The sequence below is a fragment of the Pituophis catenifer genome, unplaced genomic scaffold (genome assembly GCF_029215685.1).
Source record: "Pituophis catenifer annectens isolate HBS135680 unplaced genomic scaffold, rPitCat1.0.hap2 SCAF_3, whole genome shotgun sequence".
NCBI classification, from domain to species: domain Eukaryota; kingdom Metazoa; phylum Chordata; class Lepidosauria; order Squamata; family Colubridae; genus Pituophis; species Pituophis catenifer.
In genome coordinates, this window is record NW_027256883.1 from 63,116,191 (window position 1) to 63,132,800 (window position 16,610).

Here is a 16,610-nt window from a genome sequence, read left to right on the forward strand (position 1 = left end):
GGGGCGGGCAAGTACAGTAAGCGCGCACATGCGTCACCGCGGAGGCTAGCAAGGCATGAAAGAAGGAAAACGAGGCGTGGCTCAAACGGCTACGTCAGAGTTGGGAACGAAACAAGAGCCTGTTCGGTTGAGCTCGCTCCTCGACTTGCTCGAATTTAGCGCCTGTCCCTTTAAGCTTGTCCGGGCGCGAGAAAAGGCTGTCTCGCGCCTGCGCATCGGAATATTGACCTCGCGCTCGTTTGGCGCTGCTCGTGACTACTTCTTGTTGTTATTTTTTTTTTTCTGAAGGTGGTAGTTGGGTGTGGGGGAGGGTAAAAAATAACGTTTTGCGTTCGATTCTTCCAATTCAACCGATAGAGGCGCCGCCGTTGCCATAGCGACCTGCCCTTCGACAGGCCCGGCCTGGGACGAAGCCCCAGTGGCCGAGGCCATGGAGGAACCCGGGGCAACCGCCTCGGTCTGTGGAGACGCCGCCGACGCCGCGTCTGAAGTGACAGAAATCCTCGTTCCTGGCCCGCAGCCGCTGCGGCTGCTCGAATGGAAAGTAACGACCGGAGCGGCCGTGAAAATCGGCTCGGTCTTGGCCGTCTGCGTGCCTATCCAAATCCCAGCGCGGCCGGGCGCGTCGCTTATCGAGCCTGGCCTGCAACGGGCGGCCGAGCGAAAGGTCAAAGCCGAGCGCCCGGGAATCGTACGAGAGCTGCGCGCCCAGCCGGGACAGGTCATTCCGCCGGGGTAAGGAAAGGGCGACGACGACGACGACGACAATCTGAGCGGGTGGGCCGATCTCTGAGGGCGCCGCCTCTGACCCGTGGGATCCGAATCCCTCAAGTTTCGGCTTTCGGGCTGGGGGGGGGGGGTTTCCTGGAGAGATGGCGGCGGGGCTAGTCGGCTCTCTTGCTCGCTCTGCTTGTCCCTCAAACGCGGTGAAAGACGAGGAGGTTGGGGAAAGCGCGCGAGGGGGCAGGCCGTCCCTTCCCCGCCCTCTAGCGCTGCGGCGCCGGTGACAGCCGAGGCCCCGCTCCTTTTCTTTCTTCCCTCCCCGGTCGCAATCCGACGCCGCCGTCGTGAGGGGAGGCTTTTGCAGGCCTAGGTTGCCGGCGAACTGGCCGAGGCGATGGGTCCCCAAGTCTGCCAACCTGCCTCAGAGCCTATATAAGCACCTGACGCTGCGTGAAGTGGGGGGGGAGGGGCGGGATCCTGCGGGCAGCGCAAGAAAAAGCCGCAGTCTGCATCTTATGAGAGGGCGCTCGATGAATTGGACTTTTCTTTTTATTAAGTCTCTTGGATTTCCCCCTCCCCTTTTAGTGGGGAAGTGGGAGGAGTGACTAATTGAAGCCAAAGCCTAACAATTCGGAAAGATGAAAGTAAAATCGAGGACTCAAACCCTGCCCCTTTATCAATTTTCCTTGTGTTTACATTTTGATTATGTATCGGGGATGACTCTGAGCTTTCATTCAATGCCATTTCTGTAACTCTATTAAGGGAGATGGTATAAGAAGCCCATATAGACAGACACTGGCAAGTCATTTGCAGATAACTTGAATTACTTAGAAAAATGGATGATTGCCATTAATTCTTAATCTTTTTCCGTGACAGTAGTGGGTGATCATTTCTGATGCCCTGGTAGATTTTAATAAGTTAATGTTTTATGCCCATCTGATTAAATCAAAAGACTTAGAAATAATTATACTGGCTAACTAGAGATTACAATATGTTTCAAAGATTTTCAGATTTTAAGATGTGCAAGTTCTATTAAGTTGCACAACTGCTTTCTAGATCCAGTGGTTTCAGAGGAAGAGTACGCTGAACAGTGTGAAATACCAATTTTTATTTATTTATTATACTATATTCATTTGCAATGCCAAATCATCCTATTCTCAGAAAACTTTCAGAATAGCACCCATTACTTAGATACATTCAGAGAGAAAGATGACAGAATGCAGCTAACATATATTGCAAATAAACAGTATTGCAGAAAACTGATTTTTTTAACAATAAATAAAATTATTGACTTTAATTTATAATGACTTTTCAGTGAGAAGTCATTCCTTAATGGAAAAATTTTCTTCAAAAATGCTTCCAGTGCAGAGAATTGATTTAATTAAATATAACTTCATGAGAAATAATATTCATAAACCTCAGTATATGGTTGGAACTCTAAAACTCAAAATCAGTATTTTTATTTACTTTTGAATTATACCTAGAAAGAAGTTTATATTTTTCTTCCTAGTATTTATCCCTCAAGTGCAGGGTTTTGTTGATCTACTGGTTGTGACCGGAATTGACCAACCAGTTTGTCACCTAAGCCTGACATTGTGGGCAGTGACTAGTCCAAAGTCACCCAGCCAGCTTTCATGCCTAAGGTGATACTAAAACACACTCTCTCCTGGTTTCTAGCTTGGTACCTTAACCACCCAGACCAAATCGGCTGTTGTAGTCTAGATTAGAAACTAGTCCACAGGAAGTGTACCTCAATAATCCTAAAGCAAAGATAAATATGTTACATATGCATTTTCCTAAGGAAGGATTAAATTAGTATGCTGTTTTGCATTGCATTCTCATAATCAAAACTGGAATGAAAAGTATTCTTGAGTACAGCCATGTCGTTAATATTGAATATGATTGCATCCAGAAGTTGCCAAATGTCATTTGATTGATTACCGCTCCCTACCTACAAACAACATATTTAGTACAGCAACTAAAGTGGATAATAATAGATAAATTGAGGTTCTGAAATCCAAGTTGTTCCAAACAGTAGAAATTTTATTTTTATTTTTATTTTTTTATTTTTTTTGTACATTTGAAAGAGCAGGCAGATTTCTGCAGAAGGATAGCTTTCCCTGTTACATTTGCCTTCTAGAATTACATATTAAATGCTTGATTCTTGATATTTTATGGACATGTGTGATTTCCCTGGCTATTTTTAATGAAAGATATAGTAATTTTCTTGCTATCTATCTTACTAATAAGCTGTGAAAATTACTAGTGCTTTTTTACCTTTGTTTTAATCGAGGAAGGTATTATTGACTGGAGTTAGGGACAGGTGTTTTTATAAAATAGGAACAGTTACAGCAGGACTCTTGTTCAACCACGAGTTCTCCTTAAATCTTGTCTAACTTCAATTTCATCTTATTAATCTTAGGTGTCATATTACTGAATTATGCCGTAGCATTGGCTTTGACTGTTACACCCAGATTAAATTAAATGCAACTGATAGTTGTATTGAATATGACTGGCATGCCCTTGGATATTTACTTTCTTGCAGTTCCATTTAATGGTTTAAAGAAGCTATTCATTTGTTTGAATATTTCAGGGTTTCAAAGTGGGGAGAGAATGGGCCTGTATTAGCAACTCCATCCTTTCCTCTTTCCTCCCTTTATGCGTTCAGCTGGAGATCTGAAGAAAAATGAAACAAAATGAAAAATGAACTCCTATTGGCTTCATTAGAAATACAACTTTCTATGCAATCCAGATTCTGAAGAAAGCAAAGTTTTTGATCATACTGACACTCTACTCTTATTTCAAACCAAAACAAGTATAATTCCCTTTTACCTGAAACTATGGGAATGAGTTTTTCCCATAGTTTTCAGATTGTAGTTTTTCTATTTGTTCTAGTAAAACAATTGAAAATGTTGTGGGTATTTTGCTTCCAGGGACATTTTTGTCAAGAATCTTTTATATATATAAATATGAAGAGCCATATCATGAAGAAATATAAAACTGAAATAATTTTTCTTTACTTGGATAATTAAGTAAACAGCACATTAGAAGTAGAGGAAATTCAGCTTTATTCTCCCATGATATTAATGGTGTTGGAGCAAGTGTCAGCCACCCTTTCTACATTTGGAATTTTTCCCAGAATTTCTATAACTCATTAAAGATTTCTAAATTCTCGGGATTTTGGTAGTTTTAAAAAAATATTTTTTAATGTTGGAAGTTATAAACAGAGTTTGGGGTGTTTCATATTTGTAATGTAAATGGTGTATTTGCAGACCAGCCATTTTGACATTAAAATACTATCTACAAAGATGTCATAAAAAATAAATTCATTTGCCCTTAGAAGATTGTATGGAATAAAAATGCTGGTAACAATTTATACAAAAAGAAAACAACCCTTGAAACCTTGTACCCTGAGGTGAGACTATGTGATGTTATTGTATAATATATGATCTATTTATTTTCCCTACTATATGGTTTGTGCCACTGTGTGTGGCAGTTTAAATACTTAATCAATTTTATAACACTAGCTTGTAAAAAGAATTGTCACAGGGTTGTGGCAGTGTTGACTCTAGTAATCCTGTGAAATTCTCATATACTACTTTGTTCACAGTTGTACACAAGTAATGTTTGCTTATTATGGAATCGGTAATGAAGTCCAGGCTGATGTGTATCTTATTCTAGTATCTCTTAATCTATGTTCATGGAACATCAGTATTCACCTGATATTTGAAGGAAATCTGTAAGCTGGCCCTAAGAATCTAAGTTTTGTGGATCTTGGATCCATGTAATTTAATTCATCATCAAAAAGCTAGTGAAAGTTTAACCAACAATTTCTTCAAGATATTTTTGTGACAGTGGATTTTTAATACTCACTTCAGCCAAATTCATATACCAAAATAAGCTGAATATTATGAAGACGTGTTTAAAAATCTTCTAAATATTGATAATCAGTAATCACATATTCAACTGCATATGCCCTATTAAAATTTATTCTGATTATAGTCTTTATTTACCCCATATAAAGACTATATTCAAAATCTCCATATAAGGGGAAAATAAAATAATAAGAATATTATTACTGAAGCTGTTCATAGCTGTTCCTCATTCATAATCAGTCATAGAGGTCCCTTGTTTGAAAAATCATATTTTGTTGGTTGAAACATTAAAGAAATATTTCTTGTGTAAAATAAGATAGCATGTAAACATAAATAATATACATTATGTATTTAGTATCTTGTTTACAGAGATTGGATATAATTTACTCAACTTAGTTTTGATGGAAATTGAAATTTGATCAAGTCATTTTTTTCTTAAATCAGATTCTTTATTGCTTTTCAGAGGTGTACTGCTAAGGCTAGAAGCATGTAGCCATCCTGTTGTTATGAAAGGTTTATGTGCAGAATGTGGTCAAGATTTGACACAGTAAGTACTATTATATGGAGCTGGATTTCTCTTAATTATATAGGACTAAAATTGAGGATTACAGAGTCCTTGACTTATGACCAGAATTGAGCCCAAAATTTCTGCTGCTAAGTAAAATATTTGTTAAGTGAGTTTTGCCCTATTTTATGACCTTTCTTGCCACAGTTAAATGAATCACTGCAGTTGTTTGGTTAGTAACACAATTGTTAAGTGAGTCTGGTTTCCTCATTGACTTTGCTTGTTAGAAGGTTACAAAAGGTGATCACATGTCTTCAGAACATTGCAACTATCATAAATCTGAGACATTTGAATTTTGATCACGTGACCATGGGGATGTGGCAATGGTCATAAGTGTCAAAAATATTCATAACTCACTTTTTGGTGCCGTTGTAACTTCAAATGGTTACTAAATGAACTAATAATTTGAAGATAATTTGTAGTAGAAAATTCAGTGTGGATTTAAAAGTTGGTATAGGTAGTCCTCGACTTACAACAATTCATTTAGTGACCGTTCAAAGTTACAACGGCACTAAAAAAAGTGACTTCTGACTGTTTTTCACACTTACAACCATTGCAACATCCCCACGGGCATGTGAGCAAAATTCAGGTACTTAGCAACTGACTCATTTATGTCGATTGCAGTGTCCTGGGGTCATGGGATCACCTTTTGCAACAATCTGACAAGCAGAGTGAATGGGGAAGCCAGATTCCCTTAACAACCTTGTTACTAACTGAATAGCTGCAGTGAATCACTTAACAACTATGGCAAGAAAGGTTGTAAAATGGGGCAAAATTCACTTAACAAATATCTCAGCAACAGAAATTTTGGGCTCAATTGTTGTAACTTGAGGATTACCTATACATAAAACCATAGTATATTGTGTAAAAATGAAAAATAGTCATACTATGGAATATATATTAGTTGCTTATCATATATGAATATAACAGTATAGAACCAGATTGATCACAATTACTTTTTACTGAGAGATTCTTTGCCATGCCCACCCATATAAATGTATTCATTTTTCAGTATTCAGTTAGTAGAAGAATGTTCTTGACCTTCATTTTAGCACTCCCTGCAAAGTAAGCTAATCAGAAAAGCATTTGATCAAAACTCAACCAGGTATTTAGTATCCTAGTCACTTTCTCCTCAAAGGGAGAGAGAAATTGGACAGTCCTTCCTTATTGAGAGCTAGTGAAGAGCAAATCAAAGGAAATGAAGCTGGGGAGGCAGCAGTGAAATTGATGTTATTTCTCCCAGTAGCACCTCAAGTCCCCCCGAAGCACGTGGCATATCCAGTCCAAATCTTGATCTTTAATGAGACTGTCCAAAATAGATTTTAAAGTTGTATAATATACAAAAAGAGCCAGAAATCCCATTTTGGAAAAGACCTTGCGTTTATTGCCTATTCTTTGAATAACCCTTGAGTGCTTGAAGTATGCTGTTTTTCAGGTTTCAAAGTATAATAATTTTTTTACGTTTTTTAAAAAAATCGTGCCTTTATTGTTTTTATAAATAACTCAAGGTGGTGAACATTCCTAATATTCCTTCCTCCTGTTTTCCCCACAACAGCCCTGTGAGGTGAGTTGTGCTGGGAGAGCCTGACTAGCCCAAAGTTACCCAACTGGATTTCATGCCTAAGGCAGGACTAGAACTCACAGTTTCTTGGATGGGGATGTGTGTGTGTTATGATGTTATCTGGCAATTAAGCACAGTGTTTACTTGTGTACACCAACGACTACTTGACACATAAAATGTATGAGATGGTTGTGAAAATTCATAGCACAGTAAGTTGGTTGGCCCTTTACCTTTTGACAGTTTATCAATTCATTTAATATTCTGTGTTCCCTTTCCTTCAATTATTAGGTTACAAAGCAAGAATGGAAAACAAAACATGCCCGTTTCCACAGCAACTGTATCAATGGTTCATAGTGTCCCAGAATTGATGGTTAGCTCCGAGGCAAGTATACTGTTCCTCCTTTGTTTTTAGGAGAAGTCCAGAATTCAGCAAATTTCATTAGAGATATTTCTTCATAATACATATGGTGTCCATCTTAGCCAGTATTGGAACTGAAAGCAATTTAATTTCAGAAACCTTTCATGAGCTATTAAAAAAAAACAGCTTTTGATTATGGAACAGTTGCCTATTTTAAATGTCAGTATTAAATAGAAAGATGGCATATAAATCATGTAAATTCCCAAAACAGGAAAATGGTCTTCTGCTGTACTGTCTGTTACCCATGTTTATTATATGTATGTTCCCTTTTGGGGGGAAAAATACACTAATCATATTCTGATCCTATCTTTTCTCATTGTACTTGGTGGGACATAATTGTGGGACTTATCTCTGAGGTGTTACATCTATACTTTACACATTCAGCTTAATATGCTAAGTTTGGAATATAGTATCCATCCCTAGCATATGTTTTCAAGAATGGTAATAAAAAATGTTTAACTATATTTTGTAAAGTTTTTTTTTTCATTTAAATGAAGCATTATACATAGTATGACTAGTTATTTATGCATCAATGGAATAACAAATAAGCAGAATTTAGTTGTACACTATTCTTTCTCACAGTACAAAACAATTATGTAGGAAAACATTCTGTTCTACTTCTTCACATGCATCTGCTACTTACTGTGAATAAAAATAAAACCATATTGCTAGAAAATTTCATAATTAAAATGTTAGTATAATCTATTTTGAATAAATAGGTAGGTTTTAACAGGCTTGACCCTGAAACACTGCTACTCTCAGAATTCTAAGTTCCTCATTACAATTGAAAAATAAATAGAAATATATTTCTCCTCTTGAGCCTATGGTGTTTGCGTTTGTATTTAATATAATATATATATTTATTTTAGCAAGCTGAACAGTTGGGAAGAGAAGATCAGGAAAGGCTACGCCGAAATCGAAAACTTGTGCTGATGGTAGATTTGGATCAGACATTGATTCATACCACAGAGCAACACTGTCCACAGATGTCTAACAGAGTAAAGCAACTTTATTAATTACTACTTATATAATAAGTATAAAATCATTTTAAATAATACTTTAAAGTGAAACTGTTTTGTATAAAGTAATTTTTTTAAATGGCCATGATGGAGGGATGTATATCGCATATATACATAGATAACAGAGAGTGTACCAAAGTTTGACTCCATAAAAGTTTTATTATATAAATTACATTAAATGTTCAAATAAGTTGCCATTTTCTTCTAAACATTTTCTTACTCATTTGATGCATGACTATTGAACTTAGCAGAATAGTAGAATAGTAGAATACTATAGTTTTCTACAGTAGTGTAGTAGTAGTAGTGTGTTGTAATTTCTATTTGGGAGGGACATCATATTGTGATTTGTCTGGAGCCTGACCTAATTTCTTTGGAATCCAGCCATGGTTTTCTTTTGGAGCATGCAGATTTTTCCTCATTATTCATATGTTATCCATACATATGACATAATGTCTTAAGGTCTTACTGTGGATCTTTCTCTCCCTCAGGGAATATTTCATTATCAGTTAGGTCGAGGTGAACCTATGCTCCATACACGATTGCGACCTCATTGTAAAGAATTCCTAGAAAAAATTGCTAAGTTGTATGAGCTGCATGTTTTCACATTTGGGAGCCGGCTTTATGCACATACTATTGCTGGTAAGTAGTACTCTGCATTGATAGATATTCCATACTTCTAAGGCTATTTTCCAATAAGTTTCAAATCTATGTGCATCGAAACCTTAATTATAATGCTCCTGAAACCTAAAAGTATTTCAGTTATGTACTCATTTCTGACAATCCTATACAGGTAGCCCTTGCTTAATGATCCCAATTGGGACCAAAAATTTCTGTTACTCAGCTATGCAGTTGTTAGGCAAAACATCACATGACTACATCACTTAGCAATAGCAATTCCAGTAGTCCAGGTTCTTGTCATTAGACTTCTCTTGCTCTGCTCACCTCCACTTCAACTCCCCCTACCACTATACCCCCTCATACCTTTGCCTTTTGTGGCCACGCAGCATACTACTGCCATTATTTATTCCTGCAGCCCTCCACCGCCTCCCTCCCCCCCCCATTGACCTTTACCATCTTCTTCTATTATTGACGAGGTGCACCTGGTCAAGACAGCTGCTGGCCCTTTGCGAGGTCAGCAGGAGGAGGAAGAAGACTGGAGGTGACACAGGGGAAACAGGAATAGGCAGTGGAATGCAGGGTGGCCAAACAAGGCAGAGATGGAAGGGAGTTAGGGGTGTGGATGAGTGGGGAGTTCAAGCACACATTGTGGCAGTAAATATGGATGGCTGCCAAGCACCTGAATTTTGATCAGCTGATTATGGGGATGCTGCAATAGCCATAATGTCAAGCATTAGCTATAACTACTGTACTTTTCGGAGTATAAGCCACACTTCTCTCTCCCCCCCCCCCCCCAAAAAAAGAGGGTGGAAATGTTGGTGCATCTTATACACCGAATACAGCCATTTTTGGCCTCCCAAAGCCCCGCCCTTTGTGTCCCGTTTATTGCAAAAACGGGGCACACAGGTTTTGGGAGTCCTGCAGAGTGCTCCTGTGGGCCGGGGAGAGCAAAAACGCCCCTGTTTTTGTGAAAAATGCACCCGTTTTTCACAAAAACAGGGCGCACAGAGGTTTGGGAGGCTGCAGAGTGCTCCTGGGGGCCAGGGAGGGCAAAACCCTTTTTTTTTCTTGGTTACCTCTTCGAAATCTTGGTATGTCTTATACATTGGTGCGTCTTATAGTCTGAAAAATACAGTATTATTCGTTTAGCACTGTTACAACTTCAAGCGATTACTGAACAGATAGTCACTAAGTGAGGGCTACCTGAATTGGAAATAATTAACATTAGAATGTTTGAAGTTAAATATTCATCCCTTATATAAAACATTTAGCTACCTAAAGAGGAATAAGAATTATAAATATTTCAACAAAAAGTAGTGCATTGTTTGAACCAGTTGTAGTACTGTGTCTCGTGATTAAAATTCAGTGTTGGAATTTTAATCCTATTTTGATCCAGCATTTTTAAAATTCTATTGACATTTCTGAATTTTCTGAAAATGTGAAAAAACAGTAATTAAGGATATCTATAGTTAAATGACCAGCTGTGTATTCTACATATCCTTGTTTTTGAATTAATTTCAGCTTTATCTGATGATCACTCATTCTATAAACAATAGCTAAATAGAATCCTGAATTAATAGATGAAGGTGAATGTATGTTTCATTCTTTTATAGTATAAAACAGCTCATTCTCATTCCAAAGTTAGCCTTATTGAGTAAATTATGAATAACCACTAGTAAGGATTGTGAGGAAAATATAGAATGTATGTATATTTAATAATTAATTAATTCTGCTAATTGCTTTAATAATATACTCTACAACTATTCTCTTATACTGTTGTTATTTATCCATATATTCAAGAATTAACAGTGTTTATTTCGCAGTTTGATTGAGTCACCTGATAAATTGCTTAAATAAATAAGGGTATTAAAACAAATTGTTTTAATTTGATATTTTCTAGCTCAGGAATCTACAGAAGTAGAGTTACCTTGGGTTTTTTTCTTTTATTTTTCCTGGTTTTCAAATACTGACAAAATTTATCCAGCTAAAAATGCAAAGATTTTTATTAGTCTGCATGTAAATATTGTTGCATGGGAACATTTGTTGTATACAATAGGTAAACCTGGAATGGGTAATTTGTGATGTTTGGCCCTGTGCTGACATTTCAGCTCTGAGAGCTGTTCTCAGATTAGGTGGAACTAAAATTTTCAGCCTATTTTTGCATATATATGTTTTTAGGTTTGGGCAGGATGGAAAAGGACCAGAACCTTGCAGAGTTTACTTCTTGAAAAGCTTGAAAAGTGTAAAAAAAGAATCAAGCTGATTTTTTGCAATTGGAGATTGAATGGTATGCAATCCCATCCCCATCCATAACATAAATAAATTGGGCTAAAAATGTCAGCAGTCTCCATTCCAGTGTTATCATAGTGTCTTTAACTATGATCCTACTGCTCCCAGGACAGGGCAGAAGGACAGACTGAAAAAGTTTTCTTAGCCATACTATAAACAAATACGATTATAAGAAAAAGAATAGAATAGGCCATTTGTTGTTTTCTTAAACCAATATTCTGAATTAATAAGTAGAAAAAAGTAATCATGTTTCTTTCTTCTCCAGTCAATTCGGTATTATTGGATATGTTTACCCCTACAAATCCCATTTAGATCAGATAAAATCTTGTGCCAAATTTTTTAAATGCTATTATTAGTTTCAGGATAATTATTTTTTGTTTATGTATAAATAGTATTGACAATATTATATTATTGTAAGCTCTGCCAATTGATTTGAAAACCATGTTTCAGAAGAAAATCAGATTGTTTATTTATATACAAATCTGTCTGGCCCATAATGAACCATGGGTTCATTTAACAACCATGCCATTTGCTTAATGACCACATTATTCACTTTATGACTGCCAACATTCGCAAAAATGGATTGTAAAATTGGTTCAGTCACGTGATGATCCACTTTACAACCATCAGAACTTATGAGTATAATTGCCAGGCTCAGGTATGGACTACCTGTATGTTTTATTTGCTTATGAAGCTTTTACCCATTTTCTTACCTTTCATATTAAGCCTGTTAATGTCTGTATGATTCTCTGCTAAATATACTATTTTTTAGAATCCTAATGCTATCAAGTTGAAAGAGGCCATTTGAAGCTTTGATTAGTTCTCAACGCAGAGATCCAAATTCAGCATCAGCAACAAATACTTCACAAACACTTCCACTGAAGAAGGAAGTCTGTCATGTTTGTAAATTGATTCCACTATGGAACTGCTGTTTTTAGTATTTTTTTCTAACATTCATTTGGGATCTGTCTAGTAATGTAAATGCATTGTTCCTAGGCATATTCTAGAATGAAACATGTTTTGATTTTCCTTCTGACATGGTTTCACAAGAATGCTGTTGTACATCTCCCTAATCTTCCTTCTCTTCGGGCTAATTATATCCAGCTCATCCAGTTTTTTCATATGATTTAGTTATAGTTTTTCATCTTCTGTAACAGTTTTCCTACTTGGAATCTGTTTCAGTGAAGCCAGACTGGACCCAGTGCTGAAGGTGATTACTTTCTATGTCTTGTAACCTGTATTTATGTTGATTCATTTGCCTCTTTCCTGACCTTATCACACTAATCAGTTATTATTCTAAGATCTTTTTCATAGGTTCTGTTATCAAGCCAGGTATCTCCTATCCTGTTCCTGTGTATTTAATTTTTAAAACTTTTTAAAAAAGTTTCTACTTCATTAAATTTCATTGTTAGTTTCAGCATATTTCTCTAACCTATCAGGATTCCTTTAAATTTTGTTTGCATATTATAAAAATAACCAATCCAATTTTGTGCTATCTGCAGATTTGATAAACATTCTTTCAGCTTTTTTATCCAAAAAAAGAGGACTAGGATTGAGCCCTGTGGCATCTGTCAGTTTCTTCAGTTTCATGAAAAGCCATTGATGAGCACCCTATGAATCCAATTTTTGAGCCAACCAGATACCTACTTGTCCTATCAGTCAGCCCACACAGAATTGCCAAAGAGAATGTCATGGGGTGTTTCGTCAAATATTTTATACAAATAGTCCTCTGTTATTGATGGTAACTGGGAATTTCCATTGCTAAGTAATGTGGTTGTCAAACTCAATGTCACATAACTGCACCATTTAGGCATAGCAATTACAGAATAAGTGCAATTTCATGTGGTTCTCATTTGCAACCTCCTGCCAGCTTCCCTTCTTCTTTGCTTGTCAGGAGTCGTCAGTGAAGGTCGCAAAGCATGTGACTGTGGAACACTGCAAAGTTGTAATTATGAGGCAACCCCCAACCACCTGAATCATAATCTCCTAACTGGAGAGACATTGACTATAACTTCAGAGTCAGTTGTAAGTACCACTTGTTCAGCACTATTGTAACTTTGAACAGCCGTTGAATGAGTGGTCACTAAGTGAGGACCATCTGGACTGAAATGAAGATACATTATATGTGTATGAGATAAGGGTAATCTGACAAGACCTGTCTGGTAAAGCCTTGCAGACTTTTACTAATTAACTACAGTATTTTTAAGGGGCTTACAGATTGAGCTATTTAGGATTTGCTTATGATCAATTTTAAATCTTTCCAAGTATCTATGCCACTCAGGCTGGCATCTCTCACTCAGCCAACCATCCTCATTCCTTTCTCATTCCTACTTCCAATTCTATCTTTTTTAGCTTAAAGCTTTAATTGAAGTTTTATTCTCATCAAGACAAACAGAAATCTTCCACACTTTTCTCTTATCCCAGATTGTCCAGACTGTCATACCATAGAACTTTTATTTTATCCCAGATTGTCCAGCCTGTCGTACCATGGAACTTCTCAGTATATTAAGGCTGCTGATGGTAATTGGATAAGTGTTTCAGGCCTTCAGATCTGCCGGAGCTTCCAAGAAGGATTCATGGGTATTGCTGGAGCCTAGCCCCACCACTCACATTCTCACTTGGGACCTAGGGCCAGCAATTTGGCCTTCTCCAAGTGACCATTCAGTTTCTTCATTGTTCTCCCAGTAATCAGATACAGTACAAAATATCTGGTTAATAAGATCCAACAGAACAGAATAACAGAGTTGGAAAGTACTAAGTCTGAGTGGTACACAATTATTCACCAGAAGTGTTCTGAAAAAATACAATTTCACTACCTTCTGAAAGTGTTCCAGAATATATCTGCCGTTAGTTTTCAATAATGCTTCCTGGCTTCAGCCCTTCTTAGCTCCTGAAATTTAAGTACTCCAGGCAGCTTCTGAGAAGATTTTGGCTTGACTGCTGGGGATAATTTTGAAGATAGCTATAGTGTAGTGCAACCATTCTTTGAGCATTAGTAGGCCATCCCTAGGTCTAATGAGCCTTCTGTGCATGTCACTTAATCAGGATGTATAATGTCTGTCAAAAAGCAATGTTGATTAAAAACACCTCTCTTCCAAACCATCAGCTCTTACAACATCTTTGTAATCTACGGAGTTCATGGTTTTTGATCAATACTACCACGAACCAAGTACTATCCCTCTATCCCAGGGCTGGGCAATTGATTTTCTAGGGGAACTGTTATGGAAGGCCAAATCAATGTAACCCGATTTGATGTCTTCAAACTCCATCACCTCAACTCCTCAGATTGCTTCAGGCAAAGGGTGAGTACCACACAGACACAGAAAAGTACTTTCTGTCATCAGCCAACTGAAGGAGCGCATAGTGATTGCACAGAGCCAGATCTGACTTGGTGGCTTCTCCTGCCCCCTGCAGCTTGCTTATTTATATTTAATTTCTGATTGACCCACGTGGTCTGGACAGGAACAGCCAGAGGGCTGGATGTGGCCAGGGGGCATAAAATGCCTGGGTCTGCTCTATCCTCCTGGCTCTATATCCCATGGGAACCTTATGCAGCTTGCTTTGAACTCCACCACAAACCCAAATGCAACACAGTGGGATGGCAGAAATATATATATGAATAACATTATTTTGGTAGACAGAAGAAAATATAGATGCCTTCCACTTTTGATGAAGGAATTTGGGGAAAAAATTAAAAGTAATCTGCAAGCTTTCCTTTCCTTACTTCAGATCTTTATTTTGTTTTTTTGTTTTTAGCTACACTGCATTTTTCTACTGACTTCCCTTTCATCCCCCTTCCCCCCCCCCTACCTTTTTTGTTTTGTTTTGTTTTGTTTTTTTATAAAAAGTTTTTTTTTATTTTTTAGACAAACACACATACAAACGTACAATGTATTTTCTTTCAACAGAGTATTTGGCCGGTTCACAAATTTAAACAATGTTTAGTAATTTCAATTAAATTTACAATTTCTATCTTTCCTTTTTGCCATATTTATTCCTCATCTATTTTTTAAAAAAAACAATATTACCCTTCATCCTCATCTCTAATCTTAATCAAATTCAATCTTTCCCTTCTATTCTATATTATACCCCTTCCCATTGTCATCTATTTTTATATCCATCCTCCCATTGGTTAATTGTGTAATATTACAATTGTTTAATACAAATTCAACATTTTAATATAAATCAATTAGTATATAACTATCTTTTTTGTATATTAATCAATATTAACATGAATATTCCAATTATTTCCATGCACTCCAATTTCTTACAAATCAATTAATTATATTAATAATAATAAACCAAATAATTTTCTCAATATTCCTCCAAACCACAACTTAACCATTTCTGCTTTCAACTATTTAATAATAGTATCTCAATTATTACAATTCCCTAACTAAATAGAGCTTTCCCCTTATGTTACTCATTTTCACATCTTAAACTCTCCCAATAACCCAAATAGTTTTGCCCATATAATCCTCCAAATCACAACTTAATCATTTCTATTTTCATCACAATATATAATTAAAAATATTTCAATCGTTACAATTTCCCTAATTAAATTTAAAAATATTCTAGCTGTTATCCAAGCTACAACTTAATCCTTTTTACTTTCACCACCATATACCATTAAAGGTATTTCAATTGTTACAGTTTATACTTATTCATATTTCTAAAATAAATAAATAAATAAATAAATAAAACTTATCATCTAGATTTCAAAAATACAAAGACACATATTCCAATTATTCATTTCATTTTTACAATCATGATTTCCCATTTATTTCTTATTACTATTCATATTTCAATTCTAAATATGTATAACATCTTTCTCTTTCATTTCTTTTTCTCCCTTCCCATTTTTATTTTTGCCTTTTTCTTTCTCCTTTTTTTCTTTTGTGTTTTAAAATCTTGAACTCTTTTGCCCTAAATTTCCCATTGTTTGCACCTACCTTTTTTGGTGAGGAAAAAGAAGAAACAGAAATCTGCCTCTGCCTAATTTTGCCTCCTTGCAGCAAACAGCCTGCTTTACTTTCAGTTTCTTTTTCAGCATAGCTTAATTAGCACAAGGAAAAAAAAATCTGCTCCAGCAGTTTACTTCCTTACAGCAAGCAGCAGAGCCCTCCGCAAAACAGCTGAGAGCAAATCAGCTGTGAGTTGGGAGGCGATCTAATCAACTTGTGCTAATTAACCTGTGCTGAAGCTGAACGGAACTGTTTTTTCTTGCTGTTTGCTTGCAAGGAGGTAACTGCTGCGAGGCACAGGCCAAAAGGTGGGGGGCAGTGAGTGGGCAGTGTACATTCGGTGTATAAAACACACCTAAATTTTCACCCCCCTTTCGCCATGCTGGGCTTTAAAGTTTACTATCATCTTAAAGGGTCTACCACAACTCGCCATGGCCAACTCATAGCCAACTCACCACGAGACAATTCGCCATGACCAACTTGTCACAGGACAACTCGTCTCCGGACAAGAGTTACACTAATATTGAATAAATAGTGCGATAGAATCATTAAATAAAGGATGCCAAGGGAGGGAAAAC

The 16,610-nt window shown here is 36.9% G+C and overlaps 1 protein-coding gene across 1 annotated transcript in view; it reads left to right on the forward strand.

Moving 5' to 3' along the window:
* The first annotated feature begins 341 nt into the window (after positions 1–341).
* Positions 342–16,610, forward strand: part of CTDP1 (CTD phosphatase subunit 1) — a 44,215-nt gene continuing 27,946 nt past the window's right edge. Inside the window, exons 1-5 of the mRNA XM_070942441.1 lie at positions 342–735; positions 5,062–5,145; positions 7,013–7,106; positions 8,012–8,140; positions 8,650–8,800. Coding sequence (XP_070798542.1) covers positions 431–735; positions 5,062–5,145; positions 7,013–7,106; positions 8,012–8,140; positions 8,650–8,800 — 763 coding nt within the window. The 5' untranslated portion in view covers positions 342–430. The remainder of the gene's footprint in view (positions 736–5,061; positions 5,146–7,012; positions 7,107–8,011; positions 8,141–8,649; positions 8,801–16,610) is intronic.